This window comes from Amblyomma maculatum, chromosome 1, assembly GCF_055883805.1.
Source record: "Amblyomma maculatum isolate TAMU_Amacu chromosome 1, ASM5588380v1, whole genome shotgun sequence".
Lineage (NCBI taxonomy): Eukaryota > Metazoa > Arthropoda > Arachnida > Ixodida > Ixodidae > Amblyomma > Amblyomma maculatum.
In genome coordinates this window covers 227,517,613-227,539,814 of record NC_139344.1, presented here as the reverse complement: position 1 = coordinate 227,539,814, position 22,202 = coordinate 227,517,613, and the positions used below count along the sequence as shown (strand labels likewise).

General features: G+C 43.5%; 1 protein-coding gene across 2 annotated transcripts in view; it reads right to left on the bottom strand.

Annotated features, from left to right (window-relative positions):
• LOC146205792 (uncharacterized) overlaps positions 1-21,996 on the bottom strand; it is a 40,351-nt gene extending 18,355 nt beyond the window's left edge. The window contains exons 1-6 of one of the 2 annotated variants that reach the window (XM_084590468.1): positions 21,790-21,995; positions 21,367-21,559; positions 12,677-12,830; positions 7,306-7,439; positions 7,138-7,198; positions 412-469 (exon numbers count right to left, since the gene is read on the bottom strand). In XM_084590468.1, coding sequence (XP_084446594.1) covers positions 412-469; positions 7,138-7,198; positions 7,306-7,439; positions 12,677-12,830; positions 21,367-21,559; positions 21,790-21,797 — 608 coding nt within the window. In that variant the 5' untranslated portion in view covers positions 21,798-21,995. Of the gene's footprint in view, positions 1-411; positions 470-7,137; positions 7,199-7,305; positions 7,440-12,676; positions 12,831-21,366 lie in introns of both variants that reach the window. The other variant, XM_084590467.1, reaches the window with a different exon arrangement.
• Positions 21,997-22,202: the final 206 nt, after the last annotated feature.

The window sequence follows — 22,202 nt, the reverse complement described above, 5'->3', positions numbered from 1 at the left end:
TTTGACTGACTAAACTGCACTTCTGCATAAGGTTTTGATGAAAGTGATATATCACAAATTTCAGCTGTATTGAAAATTTTAAGACTTTTTTTATCTGTTCTTCTTGCCATGCATCTTTAATGACGGCTCCCAGTTACTGCTCGCATACACAATTATTACATAATCACTGTACAGGAGCAAGTTATGCTGTGCACCTTCCTTATAAGCAACTAGGCTGTTCAAAATGATAGCAATCATTAGCACAACTTGAAGTTTGCCTTTACTGTGTTTTTTTATTACACGCAACAAAATTAGAGTGCACTACCACTCTGGCTCTGTTTGTCCTGGCCCACCATAACTGATGTCTTGTACAATTGTTTCACAGACAATACATCAATGAAACAATAAAAAGAAGGGCAAAATATTTCTTACTTGAAGTACTCTGAAAGTTCGAACATTCCATCCAGCTCCTCATTCTTTTCTACGCATGCTGCGACAAACAAAAAAGTGAGGAGAGTATTGGTTGCAATCGATACACCATGACTCTAAAATCAATTGTACAAAAACATAACTGAATGAATGCTATAAAGACGATTTGCTATATTATAGTCGATCCCAGACATATCGAACTTGAAGGGGATCAAGGAATAGTTCGATATATACTGATAATTCGATGCCAGCAGATGGTAACCCAGAAATCTGAATATGATGCATCTAGAATAGCGGCACACTTCCTGCAGCGATAGGCTACCCACCAACATATTGGCAGCCTAACTGCTTAAAGCGGATACAGCGATCTGTGAAGCGAACACCAGGCATCAAAAAGAGGGGCATACTCCGCACACCTCCATGTGCAGCTCCGTAGAAGTGAACACATGCAGCAAATATTTGGTAGGGAGTTAGTGTTGCTAGCACCTTGCATCTCGCAGCACATAGCACAAGTGTCGATGGGGTTGGGATGTGCATGAAAGCTACTGCAGACGGTGCTTTGAACAGCCAGTGCTGGCAACAACAGCTCTAATTCTGTTACTGACACACTATAAATGCAATAATAACTCAATTAAAATAGGGTACAGTACTTCAGTTGATTTCTCCATTCCCCTCAGCAGCGAAGAAAGCCAAACGAGAGCTGCCACAACTGCCTTCAGTCAGCAAGGCTGGTTTCACTGCACAGCTAACGGTGTACTGAAAGTCGGCTTCCCCGCATAAAAGTGTCGCGCTGAAACTAAGCACACCAGGCGGAAGTTCACTTGCAAGCGAACTCAACGTTCACTTAGTCAAGCAGTTTTACAGCTTTAGCGTTGCCAACAGGTGACCGAGGCGTCACCAACTTGGCTCCAGCGCGAGAAATAATCTTGGGGGCACCATTAGAAAAAGCATACCTTGCAGGGACATGGTGTGCAATTCGATATATTGAATGCTCCACAGAACGAGAGTTCGACAAATGCAAACCCTACTTTTGCATGGGATTGTCCAGGGGATATACTGAAAGTTCGATATATGCGATAATTCCGATATGTCTCAGGTCGACTGCAGTGCAAATGACTTTCAGCATGCGTCGATACATGCCAAGGTATATATACCACAACTACATGCTCTACACCAACAAAGACATCAACTGGTTCTGCACCTCTCAATACAGCAAAGGGAGTTCATAATAAGTTCATAATATGAGTCAAAAAGTTTGCATTGAGAGGCCTATGAGGCTCTATGAGTAAATAAATTTAGAATTTTGCACTATGGAACCTGAGTCTGCTTTTTTTTTTTTTAATTCCTTTCTTTTTCTACTTTTCAGAGACTGAACCTATAGACTACTTCACGACCTTCCAATATATCTTTAAAACTAAATCAAAGCATAAGGCTACAGTAAAAATAACTTTAGGAGAAAGATGGAAACTTGAATAAGTTGGTAACAGTTCAGAGTGGATAGAACAGCATGGAACAAGATTTTGGACACTAAACATGTTGGTCGAAACAAATAGTGAATAATTTTATATCCGACCAACTATTAGAAATTTCTGCATGTTTGCACAAGTCCAGTAAATATAAACAGTTAGGAATACGCCTACGCCTAGCTATGCCTAGTAAACAATTTACAATTAAGTTTCTTCTTGCACTGTTCCAGTTCTATTTTCAACTGACAAATGGCGGCTGTGGCGTCAAAGTCAAGTTCCGACAATGTAGTGCATGCGAATACAGAATAGACCTCTTCCTGAAATAAACAATGGGACATTAAAGAAGCACACTGCAGTTAGAAAAATCATCCACATTTGTTTCTAAACTGGTTATGCTTGTGATAATCACTTTCCTGTCAACTTTTGTCCCATTTAAAAATGTAAAGCTTCCTTGGTACGCTGCACATAATACCAATCGCACCAGAAACATGCCGCTGATGACATAAATCAGGAGAGGTCTATTTAAGCTGTGTCTTCACTCAATGTCAAGCTGGCTTTTGGGGCAGGTTAGCGTAAGAGTGGCAATCAATTAAAATGATACAGCAGTATCTTTAATTGCAGTTCCTGTTATGCCTAATAAGACCTGAACTTAAGTCTGATGTCATAAATGCTATGTGCGGCTTTTGTATGCATTAAGTCCACTATTCCAAGCTCTTAACAGCATTCAAGCTTTGTTCAGCTTGCTAGGCAGCTGGTGAAGCTGTTTCGTTCCGATTCCAATCATCGAACTGGCTAAGTTTTGCAGGGTGCGAACTTCAACAAATTGCATTTTCTCTTCTTTCATTCTTTTAGTAAAAGTTCATGAAGGCATGTGAGTAGTGCATACACGTTGTCAAAATGTGAATCATGGAAGACGAGCATGTGGTCTTCCATGATTCGCGAGCTGTGGAAAGGCAAATACGCTTCGTGGTATGCTGAAAAATATTTAAACTACCACATGCATGCATCATCACCTCTCATCTGGCTCACTGGATAGTTTCCCAGCATGGGTGACCAAAAATGTAGCACATGAAGTGAGTGATGTGACAGCACTTTCCATTTGACCACTTGTTCTCTATGGCAATGCTGCTGTAGCATACAGGTGTAATATGTGTGCTAAATTGATACTAATGGCATGCGCATTACAGCAAGGAAAACGTTTGACCAGCTTATGTGTGTCCGCAAAGATTATGTATGCATTCTGGAATGCATGTAGCCAGATTTCTTTCCATTTACATGTTTTCTCAGTAACGTAGCCACCTTACCGCAAAGGAAGGTTAGTGTTCCCGAGGAATAGCTCAGTCATGCAAATTAGTTTATTTCTTTCAGTGTGTTTAGTAGAGGTCACCTGGAAGTGAATTTACTGCTCTACAGCTTCGTTCGAGGTCCACAGATGACACACAAGGGAAATATCCTCCTACCAAGCTTTCGAGAGTAGATTTAAAAGAGCACATAGTTGCGGGGATTCACAATCCCCCTTCCTCCATTATAACGCCCGTGCGTAATTAACACACGTGATTATGCGCGCTGGCAGAGAGGTTGGCGGAGGAGAGGGCATGCTGGCCACCCCCCGCCGCCTCCCGGGCCCTGCGGCGACGCTACCGCGGGCTTCCCTCTTTCCTGCCGGCGTAACCGGGAGACCTCCTCTCTAGTTTCGTGTCGAGGAGCGCGACTGTAGCAATTCGCTCGGCATTCTTTGGCGGTTGGGCGCGCACGCGCGCGGTTCATGATTTCCGCCAAGGAGACCACCACCATCACCGAGAATCGCCCACTGACCGTAGGCACATACCGCAACGGGATGCGAGCGCGAAGCTGTGTCAGGTGAGAAGACTCTTCCTCTCACCTCCTTGGTGCGCTTCCCTATTAGGTGGTTTTTAGTTCACCCCCGTACGCGCGCTCGCTAAACGGCGGTTGTATTTGTGTGCTGTTGATTTGCCGTGTACAATTATTCGGACAGATTAAAGCTTGTTCGAGTGCCTAACTCGGTGTTTGTCCCCTCTGGCTCGAACCCGCTGCAGTAGCGACTTCTCACACCGCGGGTTGGGAGTCACAGCTCTGTCTGTGTTAGGGCTGAACATCGGGGCTAGAAGGCGACTGTAGTGTCTAGCCCCCCTGTGGCGCATTCTTGCGAGAATTAACCCCCATATAGTATAGACCACATTTCTAACCTGTACAGGTATGACACTAGCAATTTCAAACAAGTGCTTCACACAAGCAACTTCAACTTAGTGTGATGACTTAGGCAATTTTAAGTGTGGTTTTGTACCACCCGGTAGCCTCCACCAGCTTCTGTTTGCAACGAATCCTGTTTATTGTTGCAATCATTCAGATGCAGCGCTGGTAACCTTTATAAAATATCTCCTGTTCATCGTAATATGTGGCAGAATTAAGGCAGTGGCACGCTTTGCTGCAGCATTCTAGTGGCAGCATCAAGCATCTTATTTTTTCAAAGCTTGAAGAGCATGTGATTAGTATATTTCTCAGAGCTATTCTTGCCTTGTGTACAATTTCTGTCATCAGCCACAGTATCACTACACCAATTTTACAGTTCTTGCCCTAAGTCCAGTTTTGTTCATGTTGGAAGTGCCTATTTAAGGGCAACTCCAATAGAGTTCTTTTTTTTTTTTTTTTTTTTTTTTTTACCTCCTCGAATTTTACTGGAAATTTCAGTGACAGCAGGAGTGAGGGCAACCCTGACCTGGATCCTCCAAGACGCCATCTCCTCTGCATGGGTGACACTGCGGGTGAGGGTTAACGCATACGGAGGGATAACAGCCTGCATGAGGCACCGGAGGTATTCCTTTCTTCATAAAAGGAGAACAGTATTGCCAAAATTAAGGAGCCGAGGCAATAATGACCCTAGGGTTACAAGGTGGATTGCTAAATCTGCATGTTTGAGAAGGCAATATGTCCCGTGGACGCACTCAATAAGTATAAACTGCGGGATACGTGCTGCGAGCTGGTAGATGTCCTTACATATTACTGGGCAGTGACTGTCATGTCGGAGAAACTGTACTGCTTGAAGGGCATCAGTGCGGATGAGAATGTGGGGCTGCAGGAGGCACAGTTGTGGCAGCCACGGAACAGAGTGCCTCTTGAAGTGCAACAAACTCAGCAAAAAAATGATGCATGTGGCTCCATTGGTTAAAACGTGGAGGTCTGATTAAAGCCAGGTCTGCATGGACAGTAGACCGCTGTTCTTGCTTTGCAACCTTGGATGCTTGCATCCACGAATACAACAATGGACCCTTGAGGCAGGTGAGCCTCTTACTCTTCCAACCTCTGTCGAAGCGATGATAGTTGATAAACGTTGGTCTACGATTATCTGTTGGCTTGTTTTCACTTAGCCGCACAAACCTCCAGGGAGGGAGAACTGGCGTTGGTGGCTGAAGAATAAGTGTGTAGTTGCATAAGCCCTCAGTGCTTTCGCACAGTGTGATAGACTGGCCTTAAATCGCATCGCAACGCTGCTGCACCAGCTCATCAATGATGTTAAGCTGTGCATTCTTTTGCAGAGCCATGTGTAATGGTCCTCATTGCCTCTTGGTTGTAGGCTTCAAGACTATCCCATTGAGCTTTTGTCAGATATTGAAATTGGGCTTGATAAACAATATGTGGCTGCAGAACTGCCAAGGAGTTATACTTTGAGCAAATGCTCGAACGCATTCATTCTACATGTTGAACACATTTACCAGCAGCCTCTGAACTCATTTCCTAGTCCCTAGAAGAGCCACACTGGAACAGTAACACGTAAGTAAATAACGTCATTGTAGGCTTAAAAAAAATGCTACACAATGTAAAAAGTGTGAGTGAATAATGTGGCCTAAAGCACGTGCACGTTGGTTGGAACCAAAGCAAGCTTCATATGCTGTCAATGAATGTTTGTTTTCCCAAAGATTAAAAATATTATACCAAGGCATGATAGGCCGAGACAAATTCAGCCATGTTGCTGACTACTGTATGCAGTTACTCAGAGTATGCTACTATTTGTAATTTGTTCAATTGAATAATTAAATCAAGAAACTTGCCTTTCCTTTTTCTTTTTAGAAATTGCACTTCTGGCAAAAATGCAGCCGCCAAAGTATAGAGAGATCCAAAAAAATGTCTAATTAATCAGTTTTTATTTTCATATGGGCTGCAGGTTTTTTTCCAGTTTGAAGTGAAAACATGCAAAATGTGGCAAAATCTGACTTATGTGGTTAGAGCCACGACAGCAGCGTTCTCAAACATGGAGCTCCTTAATGCAGTTGCTTTCAACAGTGCCATGAATATGACAGGGCGAACACAATGTGAAGTAAACAGCAGGCAGCTAGTTCTGGTAGCTATGCGCAGGCTGAAACACTATCCTAGTGGTGGATAGTATTTTGCATCTGGCACCTCGTATGTAGAGTCTCTGCGTTTCAATACAGTGCTTTGTTTTTGAAATTGGAGATTTTTCTCCAGCCCAATAAACAGAATGAGTGACCAATCACTAAAAATGCTTCTTTGCTTTGATCTGCATATAGCTACCAGATATGGGCATATTTTTTTTTTCCGCACTAAATGAAGGCCTGGTCACCGGCTTTTGCGAGTGCTGTTGTCTGTGTTCAACCGCATGGTTACATGAAATTTTCACATTCTATGCGCTTTCTTTTCAACATGAAACAAAAATACAATGTACAATACACACGAAAACAAATCTGATGAATCAGGCACTTTTTTGGATTGCTCTATGATTTGGCAACTGATTTTTTTCTTGGAAGTGCAACTGCTGAAAACATAATTTTTTTTAGTTTATCTTTTGCTTTAACTATGTGGCTCCATTATTTCAGTTCAATATACAGAAACATTCTGAGTGACTAGATACAATTGCTGGCAACGACATGACTAAGGTTGCCTCCATTTATCGTGCCTTGGTATATTTTTAAGGCTAAAGTTAGCTGGGACACCTCGATTCACCCAAGAGAAAGCGCTCCTGGGATTAGGATCACACCGGGTTACCTGCAACAGCATTTAAACACCTTGCAACATATAAGCCACCCTGGGTGACCTCCTCGACAAAACTGGACACATTCTTTCATACTGCGTCGGTGCAGCATTTTCCGATTTTATTCAAGTGAGCAAATGACTCCATAATCTTGGTTATATATTCCACAATAGAATGCTGTCTCTGTCGTATACCCTAACCTTCCTGACTGCTTGACGCCACAGCGCGGCATGATTTAATACATTCTACGACACATACCTGGCAGCTGAGGAATTGCTTTGCCGCTGCACGTTGGATCAGACGCACTCAGACGAGACAGCTAGAAAAGCAAGTCACAAACATATTAATGTCCATTAAATATTACAGGTGCCAATTACTGTTCACAAAGTTGAATGAAACATTTGTAAAAGGTGTGACAGAACATACCTTTTGAGAAAGCCCAGAGATCTCCGGAAAGGAGCGTATTACCTCGGTCTGGTGTCTGTCTGACCATTGGAGGCTCAGTTTTACTGACCTCTTGCACTGTGGCTCTGGTTTCACCTCGATACTAGAAAGGCGTGCTACAAAAAACGAAAAAGAAAAATAAGAAGAAATGTTCTTTGTTGTGCTGATTTGCCAAGTCTGAACTGATGCTAACATCTCATTCTGTGTGTTCATTTATCTTCCATATGACTTGAATAAGCAATAACAATTTAACTCTCAACCCGAGTTTCAAGAGCATTATCAGCACAAAAATTCACTTAACACATAAAGCCCCAAGAGAACCCCGACTTTCCACAAATTTTAAATCACGGTGGAAGAAAGAGAGGTGCTCCGATGGCGCGGTCGCGCTGCAGCGCGCGCGTGGCCGATTAGTGTGATCGGAAGAGAGGGCAGCCGCTAGGGGCAGCACATGTTCTGGGGGGCCATCCCCTCCGCCGGTTCTGCTGGTGTGCCTATGGAGCATCGGCGCGCGCGTTGATAATTTCCCACTTAAATCAGCAATAAAAGGCCCCAGCCCTTAGATATTTTTTTTTTCAATATTTACACCTCGACTTCTGAACAGGTAGAAATTTTGCAACGCTGACTAAACAAATAACTCCATTTCCGAGCACACAGAGACGCGTCGTCTGCTTGAGCAGACGACTCGCTGCGCTCGGCGCTCCCGAGCGCTCACCAGGCGTGCTTCTAGCCTATTGTTGCCACGTCTGGCCAATTAAAGAGCAGCTTCATGACATCATGCTGCCGGTGCAATGCCTCTTGGGTAGCTGTTTAACGCATGTACAATGGAGCTTCGCTATTCTGCCCGCTCTTCGCACTGCAACCAGACGCCGATAACACGGCTGTGAAGGAAGCAAGATCAAAGCGCTGTCGGGAAGATTTGAGCGCCCGCTTCACCCTCGTGGATGCAACAACCATTGCCATATGAGAAACTGCGCTGCGCTAGATGGTATCAGACTGAACGTGGCCCTCCAGTGGCAAAGCGAAGTATCGAACACAAAAAAAGCAAAGCTACCTGTAGCCGGATGCGCGTGCCTATCTCAGCCGACGGCATATCCGCACGGTTTTTTGCTGCGCGTTCGATCTGCAATTCACACTTCGTGCCGGCACTCAGAGCCTGGACAGCATGAAAGAAATTGTGCACAGGAATGAAGGTAATGTGCGTCGAACGATTTAGATAACGATTACAGCAAAGAAACATTCTGTTTTAATGCGGCGGTTCTCCATGACCTTCACAATTTCATAATAATATTTGGAATATGTTGCGTGCTTATTGCACTTCATCGTATTTTTATGCAATCCGTGTTTTGGTGAAAGTAAAATTCGAAAAACATCTCTGTGCTGCCCGATGCCACAAGCGCATCAGGAACACCACGCATACAAATTTCTGAATCATTCACTACAGTGTCTGCCAGCTCATTTGAAACGTCGAGACATAAATGTCTAAATATAATATTATGCCACAGTTGAAAAATAGTGTGCGATCCACAAATGTTGGAGAACCTTGAAACCTGCGTTGTGCGCTGAGACTTGCACAAGGGCGTTATTGCAGTGGCCATAATTACTAGCACGACAAAATCAAGCAATATGTTTTCAATGAAGTTGAAAGCTGAAGTAAAGGAGAATAGGTGGAGAAAGTATTAAAAATATATAAAAAAAATTAGTTGTCTTCAGAAATTTTCATTGTTCGCTGTTTTCTTGAAATTAGCACGATCGTACGTCTGTACTGAAACGTTATATAAATATAAGCTTTCGAAGTTTGATAGATAAATATATGCTGAGAACACAATGTGGAAGTATTGCCGCTCTACCAAAAACTTTTTTTTTATAGACAAAGGCCTGCAAAATAGGCACAATTTCATTTTCTGGCCTATTTCGCCCGTGGTTACGATGCCCGACTGCTGTGCCGGAGTACCCGGGTTCAATCCCGACCGCTTTTTTTTATAGACTTTTTTTTTATAGACAAAGGCCTGCAAAATAGGCACAATTTCATTTTCTGGCCTATTTCGCCCGTGGTTACGATGCCCGACTGCTTTGCCGGAGTACCCGGGTTCAATCCCGACCGCCGGCGGCTGCGTTTCGATGGAGGCGAAAAGAGGCATCCGTGTGCTGTGCGATGCCAGTGCACGTTAAAGATCCCCGGGTGGTCGAATTTACTCCTTAGCCCTCTACAACGGCACCCCTTTCGCTATTTCCGCTTTCACTCCTATTTTCCTCCCTTGCCTTAAGGCGCGGGTCAGATGTCCACAGAACATTTGTGACATATACTGCGCCTTTCCTTTGCTGTGACCCAATTCATCATCATTATCTTCAGCCTGATTATATCCACTGCAGGGCGAAGGCCTCTCCCATATTTCTCCACTTAACCCGGTTCTGTGCTAGCTGCATCCACTTCCAATTATTATACTTTAAATTTTTTTTGCAAAGACAGACCAGGTGTTATAAATTTTGTAGAAAGGAGTAGCCGGAACCACTATGCGGCATCAACCTCTCCTTTATTGTTTATCTAAATAAAAAAATCTACACTTCCCGAAAAATCACTTATCCGAATACAAACAAAAGCATGCATATTTTTAGTGAGACCATTTTCAGCTACCTAATTTTTATTATATTTTCTGTAATCAATAACCAAAGTTGTCAAAAACAACAGGGAACATAAGCGCGGCACTCAACTCCTTCATTATTATTAATTTCCTATGCCCCCCCCCCCACCAAAAAAAAAACATTGGCAGCAAAATCAATTGCAGATGTCTTCTTTCCAGTCATCGGGGAACAATATATCAAATTTTAAAATCAATTTATGAGGTCGGCCGACCATCTTTTGCTTGATCTTACATGGAATCTCCCTGCAGCATCCTACCTTCAAATTGTGCTGCAATGCACGACATGCACATGTGCATGGTAATAAAAAGAAATGAGAGCAAAGGCGCGTTTTGCGGGTTCCACTGTTCAAATTTCTTGCTTCATGCTTATATTTGGGTTGCAACAAAAGCCTTCTACAATTGTCCGCAATTCTATAAACAAGGACATTAGCGTGTTTTTGTTATCAACTGGAAAAATGAACGGCGAGAAGAAATTCAAACAGCCTAGTGGGCGAACGTAACTGTGTTAGTTTTTTTTTTTCTTTTCAGCGCAACAGTACCCGAAACTTTGCACATGTTGCCAGCTGTGAAGGCTCACATAGTCATCTTGCACTCCTTTGGATGTTTTTTACACGCCGCTCACAGTACTTTCAGGAAATATTGTATTACTTGTGTTTTTCGTAAACCGCAAAGCTGCATAACAGTTAAGAAATCATTCATATGGCCTCGAGTCGAATTATAACCCAGGAAATGGGCAGAAATATGAAGGTACATACCTCCAACCAAAAAAAAAAAATCGTTTCAATCAGGCGAACGCCCCTATGTGCTAAAATCAAGCGCCCATCCCAAGCGCGCCCATAGAAATTCCAGCAAAACGAGCGACGAGACAGGCCCCCAGTACGGGTGCTGCCCCTGGCGGCCGCGTGATGCGTAAAAGTCACACTAAGCGGCCGCTCCTCGCGGCGGCGTCGGAGCACCTCTCTTTCTTCCACCGTGTTTTAAATGAAAGGCACAGGATGCAGCCAAGATTGCATTTCTCAATTCCAGGCTGCACAGAGAATACGTTTTTGATAAACACCATATCGAGGGAACTTCTAGTGCCTGATATATAAAAACTCCTACATCAGATGCATCAACACCTGCAATGCATGATGACTACAAATGCTCCACAAAGATTTAGAAAGCAGGAACAAAATGAACTAGTGCTTGGGTAAACAAGTTCACATAAAAAGAAACATCAGGCTAGCACTGCAATCATGTTTATTTTCCATTCTACTTAGTGTTATACTCACTTCTTTTGCAAGTAATATTGATTTCAATATTAATTATTAAGTTGAGGGGCAACGCAGACAGCTATGGAACGGAAAATAGTAGGTATAACTTTAGATAGGAAGCGTGCTGAGTGGGTCGCCGGGCATGTCGTGCAAAAAGAGGATAACTGACGGTCTCTTAAAGAAACAAATTGGATTCCATGGAAAGGAAAGCATAGCAGGGGCCGGTAAGAGTTAAGTGGGCGGATGAGGTCAAGACGTTTGCACAAAGAAAGGTGTTAGGCAAGGAGACACAATCTCCCCAGTGCTATTTGCAGTTTTTTTAGAGAGTGTATTCAAAGGCATGGAATGGAAGCTGTTAGGCATCAGGGTCGATGGAGAGCATCTCAGTAATATGCGATTCACTGATGACATTGCCTTGTTAAGTAACTCAAGGGACCAGCTGCAACTAATAATAAATGATCTAGACAGGAGAGGCAGAAAGGTAGGCCTAAAGATTATTATGCAGAAGACTAAGGTAATGCTCAACAGCCTGGTAAAGAAACAGCAGTTTAATATAGGTAGTGAAGCGTTGGAAGTGGTAGGCGAATATGTCTACTTAGAACAGGTAGTGACCGCAGATCCGGACCACGAAAGGGAAATAACTAAAAGAATAAGATTCGGATGGAGCGCATTTGGAAGGTACTCAAACATTATGACTAGCAGCTTACCGGTATCACTCGAGAGGAAAGTGTATAACAGTTGCATCCTATCGGTACTGACCTATGATGCTGAAACATGGAGATTACCGAAAAGTGTTCTACCGAAAAGTGTTGAGGAGCTTACCGGTATCACTCGAGAGGAAAGTGTATAACAGTTGCATCCTATCGGTACTGACCTATGGTGCTGAAACATGGAGATTACCGAAAAGTGTTCTACCGAAAAGTGTTGAGGACAACGCAGAGGGTCATAGAACGAAAATGGTAGATGCAACGTTAAGAGATAGTAAGCGTGTAGAGTGGGTTAGAGAAATAATTCAAGTTACCGATATTCTAGTCGAAATTAAAAAGAAGAAATTTGGCATGGGCAGGACATGTAGTTCGAAGAGAGGATAGCCGATGGTCCCTAAGAGTAACCAAATGGATTCCAAGGGAAGGTAAGTGTAGCACGGGGTGGCAGAAAATTAGGTGGGTAGATGAGATTAAGAAATTCGCAGGTATCAAGTGGATGCAGCTAACACAGGATCGGATTAATTGGAGGAAAATAAGAGAGGCCTTTGCCTTGCAGTGGCTATAGTCCGGCTGATGATGATGATTGACTGAGTTCAATAATCAATCATTATCATTTTTAATGCCAATTTTGCTACTCAAGATGCAGATGGATAACCTCTAGCAGTCATATAATGAAAGCTATGAGTTTAAGAAGGTGCACCCTCTAGTAGGCTAACAAAATTGAAGCAGCAGCCATCTGAAAAGAAAGTTTCACCTTTCTGTGCACTGTGCGGGCGGCTACAGCTCTGAATGTAAGGTGGGGATGCCACAGCATCAGCTGGTACAGGATAGGGAGGCATGAATGGCATTGTAGTATACTGGACACAAGGCACCATATAGCTCTCCACAGGTGCTGCAACTGCCATACTCTGAAAGAATAAATGAACAAAACATTTAATACACACATACTTGTGTCAATGAACCTTTCACTGACACTACCAATGCCATTAAAATAGCCAGTTTTTACGTGTACTTTTCTTCTAATTAAGAAACTTTTTAACCACTTTTACAACTTTGAGACAGGCACTTTCAAAGTACCATCTTTAGAGGTACTGCAGGAAGGGAAGATTTAACTTTGTGGTTTTAAGCAGTATGGCAGATCATAAGTGCCAGAGGAACCAGTCATAGGCCAACATGTAATTCAAACCATTGTTGCTCTTCTGTTCTTCATATTTGATGCTGGTTACAAGAGGGGCTGTTATGTTTGTTTGGATGCACTGATCAAATCATGTCCGCACCACATGAGCCCTAGCTTTCAGCTTATGTGTGCATGCCTGCCGGAAGCTACTTATTTAGCAAAAATCGTTTCGGTTGCACAACTGATGTTCCAGAAGTGCTATAAAATGGTGCCAGGATAATTTACAAGAATGGCACAAAGTTGCAGTCATTAATTATAACCTTTTGTTCGTTTGTAAACGAACCTGGCAGGCAATGACGACAGCAGCTACCCCAAACACTTTCGGCATTTACGGCATATTGTTTAAATTGATGTCAGTGAAGGTGAGACATTTGCGGTCCCTCTTTTTCCACCTACTGTGATTTGCTTGAAACCTCGAGTGAATATTTCAAGCAACCAGACATCCCAACTTACATGGGAAGAGGGACTGCAAACCAGCCTGGAATATATCACTGCGCCACACACTACCGTCGCCAAGAATCATAAAATAATGGGGACCAGTTCCAGATCTCAGAGAGATCACAAACATCTGCCTATTGAACAGAAGGCACTAGAGCAGCCTTGCAAGCTCTCAGAACTTTGCAAGTGGTGATGCCATTTGAACTTTTTCTTATAAGTGGGGCAAAACCTCCACCGTAATCAACTGAAACTCCAGAGCTTGTCAAATTAAGTAGATTGTGATCACAGATACTCATGATGCACTGCTCAGCGAGGTGAAATGCATCAACTGCTAACTCTGTTTGAAGAGGGTGTACTCCAGGTGGGTGCCTTGTAAGCTAAAGGTCACATATGACAAGAAATAAGCCTGGTAACATACATTTTTAAAATCTTCCTCATTAGAAGGCAGAAGACAGTAACATTTTTCGTCATACCACCACTAGAGGCGAGTCATTGCTCACCATTACGACCTAATGACTAAAAGGTAGTTCAAGGAATAAAAGCATGATTCCTCCTCGTCCAAAGAAGTTCAAGGCACAGCCAAAGTGAATGTGACCATCTACAGACCTGGTCTGGTGGACAAAACACTCAAATGCTGACAGCATGCTACAGCGTATATCAAGGTGCCTAACAACTTAACTGGAAGATGGCAGCAGGAAAATGCATAACGTGTCAGACAGGTGTAGAAGCCAAAATGAGAGAATGTTTACAAACAGGAAAAAGCTGCATAGATTTCATTTCTGAAACAGTGCACCTATCAGCTCAGCAGGCTACATGTAGGCACAATAGGAACTACATGCACAAATGCATACAGCTTGTTCACAGAAAGGTGAAATCATTCAAGTCGACAATACTCAGCCCCACACAAATCAGAAGACCAATAACACCATGAAAGTGAACCACGTCCATAGATTGAGAATGCTTTGCCTCGACCAAATTACCTCCATAACTGCGCCATCAAATTTCTAGTGCTCTTCCAAGATGAAGGAACATTTAAAGGGCACGCGTTTCATAGAAGATAACGAAATCAATAACACAATGCACCACTAGTGTTGTCAACAGCCACTTTCGCTCTTTTATGATGGCATGCAGAGACAAGTGCACCGACAGAGAGAGCTCCTCCTCAACATTAGTGGGGGAATACATTAAATGGTAGCATGCTCTAGGGTCCATTTCAAGCTCCCCTTTAAATTTACATCTCTCTACTTCGTTACCAGCCAAGGAGCAAAATTTATTGAATGCTCCTAAGATAATATCAGCACATGAGACAATGTGGCTCAATTGTTTTCTTAAAAATAGAAAGAGTAATACACAAGTCTCCATATCAAGGCAAGCAAGCCTAATTTCATTAAATGAAGCCCTTCTGTTGACGTGCAGCCACTTTGTGCAATATGGTAACATTCTATGCCACTAGACTTCACAATCCAGGGTAGAGCAAGAGAAAGAAGATGACTGCACAATTCGAAAGAGCACTGATCAAGGGTAGAGGGGGAGCCTCAGTTCGCTAGTCAAGCCAACGTTTCGACAAGTGAACTTGTCTTCATCAGGGCCCAGACGAAGACAAGTCCACTTTTCGAAACGTTGGCTCGGCTAGCGAACGGAGGCTCCTTCTCTACCCTTGTTCACTGCTCTTTCATACGCCTTCACAATGTCGCACAGTAGCGCACTTTACCTCTTTGCATGCATATGCACCAGGTGCCTATTGATCAAAGCCAACTCATGCACAGTTTTACTGAGAAAGCAAATCCCCATTTCTCGGCATCAGAATCCGTGGTATATTTCAAATTTCTAGACGCGTCTTCTACTGGAAGAGTGTGGTGACTATCAACATGGCGACGGCCATCATACAGTACAGGTACAGGGTCAATCTCACTTAATGGGAACACGGCTCTGCGTGGCTGCACACATGCAAAATATCATTGCGCTCAAACCAGTAGAAAACTGTTGCAGAGTGGCAGAAGATAAAGATGCATCTTCTTGGGCGCCACTGTGCAATGATTCGTGGCCGGGTTAGATGCAATGGTGCTCCAAAGGTGCGTGGCCATGCGGAATCGTGTTCTTCTATATACATATACATGCATATACATATTCTAATATACATGTACTCCAGTACAGGTACCCTAAAAGTAAAACAGAGCATGTGAATGGCAGACAAATTGCTTTCCAGCATGCTGAGAAGCAACGGTGTAAGCACATGCAGACAGCAGATCCATTCTGCATTTTTGATGCTTGCCTTGGAGCATCCACTAGAAGCTCCACTAGTTGCATCAGCAGGGCCACATTTAGTGCTTCATACAAGAATTTGCTGCAGAACACATGTGGCTGCTTTCACAGTGTGTGCCCACATGCCTGCCATGGTTCACATTTCACTTCACGATGATTTTTCAACCAGCGAATCAGTGTCATGCCTTTATCGTCCCCTTGTTAAGCCATGGTAACACCAGTAAGGTGTAAATTTAGCAGTAGAGCAGTGAGCTGGGCTAGTTGGTTGATGTTCACCACATGAATAGGTCAACTGCGCTAAAAAAGCACACGGACAACAAAAAAAGAGAAGGCAGGACGTGCACACACCTACACCTGAATATACTAGATGAAAGGTGACATATAAAATGAACAAAAACCATGTGGTCAACGCTATCAATTCGATTCCGTCATAGCCTCACGTCCAGAAACCGCACCTCACAATCATCAAGCATAATCGAAGGATCGCTAACAAACCACACATGTGTCTTTTTCTTAATAACATACGCCTCGTACACTTCTCGTGTACGACGGTCCTTATGCCTGTACAAATTCTGTCTCATTTAGTAGCGGAAAGCACTTCTTTGTCTTCTTTTCACAGGCCCTGCAGTGTTTAGAGACATGGGAATACACATCAAAAGACGGGTTGTTAAAATGCTCCTTTAACCGAATGGTAATACACCTTCCCATCTGACCGACAAAAGAACACCTGCAGGAAAAAGAAAATTCATAGTCCTCATCACATGCACAGGGAACATAATGTGACCTGTGGTTTACATGACATATAAAGGGGTTATGGCTAGTTGTACCATCAACTTTCCTCTGCACATGGGCACACAAACGAATCACTTTTAAGGGAACCAAACACACCCCATTCACCCCGTAACCGTTTCGCAACGCTCTTCAAATTATGTGCGACCTAGTGTTGGTAAGGTATAACTGCGTATTTCATTTTTTTCCCTTTGGCCCTTGGGCTGCTGAGAGGCAGTCTAACCAAATTTAATCTTCTTAGTCAGTTTTTCACTAGTTGTCGCTATCACAGCGCATTGGTAGCCAGCCGGTTTCAATCTAATAACCTGATGCTGAACACTACCCGCTACTGTGTGAACACAAGAGTTTATGCGCTAACCACATGAGGCAACAATTCGTGGCGGGCGTCACGCGATGAGCAGAGGGCCACTAAAGCATTGCTGCTCATCGCTGTCGGTCAGTTTCTGGGTTTTTAGTAAATTTCGCGTGTCGCCCGGAAGCAGCCAATTGCAGAAGGCTTTAGGATGCTCAACTTCCGTTCTGGCTTTTTTTTTTTTTTTTTGTAGGTGAAGTTTGCTTTTCTAGTCCGGTTTGGGCGAAGAACCTGGTGCCTGCAGACGCTCACTTCGTCTGATCCGTGTATTACGAGTGCATCGGGACAGTTCAGTAAAAGCTTGGAAGGGTAGTAAAAAAAAAAAAAAAAAAGAATAGTGTGGCTAGATATTGTTAATTTTCGAAAAGAGCAGGAGAAAGTCACCGCAGTGTAGTAGCGCACCGCTGCGCTGTGACCTATTGAAATGTGATGCGTTACAAGAAATTTTATCAGTGTTTCATCGTACTTCATGCTGTTCAGTGTTAAAACCGGGATATAGCCTGATTGCACTCCCCTTGACCGAACGACGAGGCGGCGGTAGCAGAGCAACGCTGAAAACGCGCCTCTCTGTCGCTGAGCCCCGTCGCTCCGTGCGGTGTGCACCAGCGGTAACGACAGGCGTTGGCGGCGGCGGCGCACGACGGATCGCTAGGGGTTGTCGCCTCATGCGGTTACCGCTTTAGAGCAGCACCAATGTTTGGCAGAACAACGTCATTCTTAACTGTCTTTGAGTGTCCGTAAGAAAAATTTAAGGGTGCTTTCATGAATCTAGGGTTAAAAAAACCAACAAATATAGGCCGCTTCAAAACGTAGGCAAATATCCAAAAACTGCAGCTTGTTTTCCTTGAGTAATTCAACCATTAAGTTAAGAATAAGACTCTTGAATCACCCTTTCTTCTACAAAAATGAGATAATCATCTAAACTGTAAAATGCACTGACAGAAAAGTCACCCAGATTACTACCGATTCTCCTGTCTTGTTTTGCGAGAACAGTATTACTAAGTAAAGGAGCTACTCTGGAGCCAATACAGACCCCCGACTTCTGTATGTACAGCTCCCCTCACCAAGAAACATTTTCTGTTGTCCATGTGTTTATTGTTTATTTAGCGCAGTTACCCTATTCGTACGAATAAATATAGCATACCATGCATATCAGGGGAAATTGGCGAAATTCCCAGTCGGAGAATGCTGCCCAGAGGGCTGCTGAACATTATGCATGTGATAGTTGTACACTAGATGAAGGATGTGCTGCAGAAAAACAATATGTCAGACAATTTGGAAGCCACCAAATGCAGCAAATCAGAAAAAGCAAGCCGGGATGAAGACTGCTGCCTCAGTGGCCCTTTACAACAAGGTTGCGAGCACTGCACTCTTTCCAAAACTGACCTACTCAGTGTTGCAGCAGCTGCTATGAACCTGTTCCACAGCATGAAGGATATTAGGGATGCCCTCAGTTTAGCATCTATTTATGCACTACCAGGAATAGTCTGCATAAAGCAGGCTTGAACGGATGCATGACGGAGGGAAAACTCTGCCTATCTAGAGGCCAGAAGCAGCAGGACCTGCAATTTGCTCGAACCGACGAGCAGTGAACTATTGATAATCGGAGCCAATGAGCTTACGTTCTCACCAAGACGGGACTTGCAGAATTTGTACTTTAATTATGAAAAGTGTCTGGCAGCAGTCATTTGTTTAATGTGCAGGTAGCCATATGCGAGGAAAGGCAGAAAAAAATTCATTCTCATCCTTTGGCTGGTTATTTGGAAGTAGCTATTCTTAGATCTGTAACCAGCAATGTGTCCATACTTCACCCTTGTTATTCGTGAATCAAACCTTAAATGCTAATCCTTAGTGATGCGCACTCACTGCACTTGATTGTTAACCATATTTTACATGGCAGCTGATCCCTGTCAAATGCTTCATTTGCTCGCAAGATGCCCGCCTGGCTTCATGTCAAGCTCTCAGCAGTTGTCACTCACTGTTCAGACAAAATATGGGGTGCACTCAATGTAGAAGGCCCTTTAAAGCATCATCTTATATGTAACGGTGCCGGCTAATGTGATGTGCTGGGCTAGCTGTTCAATGATGGACTTTTTGGTATTTTAGCAACAAATTACAGCCCTGCTCCCATGTTGAGTTACGAAAGCTTTGTTGGGGGCACGAACTGTGCAGGTTTTAGATTGGACACGAAAGGGCGCCGACTTAATTTTCATCATTGAGAATATTCAGGGGACCATAACATCAAATTTAGCTTGTATGAGCCTAAGCAGAAGTGCACACAACCTTTGAAATGTAATTAAAAATGAGCAGTACAACCTCTGTCAAGGATCTGAATAGGTGGATGTCTTCTGTTGTCTCTACCTGAATGCATGGAAGATGTTATCGACAATATTAATGGCAACTTCACTTGCTACTAATTTTTTGTTTTTTGTTTGGGAAGAGGCTGTACAAAACTAATTTCTAAAGGTTTCTGTTTTAGAAACTATTTTATCTTTTATGTCGCCCAAATGCAACCATCAATTGGAGGCTATTGGAGGAAAAAAATATGCAACCTCGTCTTCTTCAAGAAATCTTTTAACATTGTTTTACCAAAGTAAATAAAGGTGAGTGTCTTGCAGTTCCCTTAAATGCTAATCCTTAATGATGCACACTCACTGCACTTGATTGTTAAGCTTTCGTTTTTATGAACAAGGCAATGCAGCCATTAAACATACTACTGTTTTTAATCGTACATTCAAGCATGCTAAATGAAACTTTCATGGCCAATTAGTCTGCACTGCTGTAAAATGCTACCACATGATGAAATTGTCGCCAAGCAAAGCAAGAGCCACTGCGGGCATGTGAACACATACTCTAAATGTGGTCGAATTGTTGACTGAGCAAAAGTTGGGACCAGAAACTGCCAGTGATAAATCCCTGCATGAAGTATTAGAAGCACCCCTTATGAGCGCTGATGGAAGCCGCGTGGTTTCACACAGGTAAGTGTAAGAAAGGATGAGGCATCTGTACGTGGACAGCTAAACAGTGTGTACAAGTGCTACAACTGATTGCAATGAACTTATCTTTTCTCGCAGTTTCAAGCTTCAGGTCTGAGCCTGCACTGTCAAACAATTGTACTCGAGGATATAATTGTTTCTGCACAACACAGCATTCAGTGAATGAAAATGCACTTTGGCACACTTTGGTGAACAAACAGGGCCATCATTTCAACACTGAGAGATGCAATGCTGCTTCCAAGTATGCACAAAAGTTGCAAATGCAATTGAAGCCTCATGAGAAAGTCATGGAAAGCCATTCACCACTTTCCAGCACTTTCCAACAAGGACAAATACTGCAAACAAATGCAACTAGAACGTTTCCTTGCTCACAAATCACATTTAGCAAATTCAGCCCCAACTTCTCCAGCTATTTGGCATGCCATGAGGCAAAGGTGACCCTTCTGAAAGACGGTATCCACGTTGACTGCAAAACTGCACAGAGATACACAGTGTACCTCTGAGGTAGCCTTCACTTAACCAAACCCCTACATAGACAAGCTGGTTCACATATTATTTACCAAGTGAAGTGGATGGAAATGTCCAAGTGGTAATGGGTAGACTTTCGGATGGTGGACACCCCAGAGGCAACAAAGCGTGACATGTCACACTACTCTCTATACAAGTGCCAGGTCATCACATAATCAGATCACCACTGACCATTCCCACCACAAATGTGAAGCGTCATTTCAAGAAATATATTGCAAGGTACTCTATTTTATGGTCCAATAACAGACCAGATGACAGCCTGAACGCGACTACTCTAGAACTCGGCATTCCTTTTTCTTTCAATAATCGAGATCTGAAAAGCAAAGGCATCATGTCGCAGCACGCAGCCGGCGCTCCGTACTGCAACAGTCCGCACACATCACGAATTTGACACTGCCAGGTCACTCCATGCGCACACATTTACGCATTCAGCTAAGCAGCCATAAGCAAATATGGCTAGTTGCACATCACTTTGCATATGGCAGCCACAAGCCTGCCACATTAAACATGAACGGAAAACATACCATTTTTCCGGGCGACACCAGTAGTACGTGTGTGTAAGCACTCCATCCGATTTTGCGTTGTTGACAGCAGTTGCTGTCAGCACGCTCTTAACTGAGAACACAGCACAAGTGTGCGCTGTGTAGTAGAAACAAATCGCGCGTGCTAGTCGAGACTGGAACCCGTTGGCGAAAAGGTTCACACAGCTACTGTCATGAGCATTGGCACTCGCCGAAAGCAGACTGACCACTACAGAAAGGCAACGATGCCGCACAAGTAACTATTTAAAATGATATAAGGCAGCTAGCATTAAAAAATAACTCATGAAAAAGCACACCAAAGAGCACTGTCAATCAGGCGAAGACGAAACCTTCGGAAACCCGCAAAGTGTCCGCACCCACCTGAGCTGCCCAGAGGCTCTCCAGCTTTTCACGAAACTTGACGAACTCTGAGCGCTCGTCAAAGCTGAACGAAGGATGATGCGTCGCCATGGTGAACAGAAGCAGCATCTCTTCTAGAGTCTTTGTATCATACGTCTCTTGCTTGGCGCACTTCATCTCTTCGGAGAGGGCTTGGAAGATGGCATGCGAGCAACTGCGGTTGCAGAGGTGCAGCAAGGCCAACGAAGTAATCAGCTTACTTCTCGTTACAGCGTCTCGAACATTGGTGCATTTAGACAGCTCGCTAAAGTTATTTGCACGCGCTTCCGCGTTCTGAAAGTACGTGTAATCCTTGCTGGCTAAATCTTCTAAGCAAGTACCCAGAAATCGTAGCTCCAAGGGTAAGCACAAATTGAGCAAACCGCACATAGTATCTATCCTTACCGCGCCATTTAACTGTTTAAACCATGCATATATTTCTTCTTTGCACACCATGGCGCATCACTGATCGGCAAAAGATTATTTCCGTGGCAAATAACTAGAAAACCTCAAGCCGATGAAAACCACTGGCTCGCCATTACTCATCCGCCTGACAGCAGGCCAAGAAGGCTTTTTCATCCGGGCAAGGAAGCACAAGACGAAGTAGCCAATCATAGGCCATCCTAGTTTTACCGTTTTACCCCAAGACCCAGTTCACCATTAAAAAAAAAAAGGCAGATAAGGTCATAATTTGCACGTGCAAAAATGAATTTAATCGTTTTAAAATTGTAAAATGAGCCAATGAATGTTAAAATGCACAACAAAGGTGAAAAGAAATTGCAGTCAGTTGGGCTCCACTAACTCCACGAGAGAGCGCA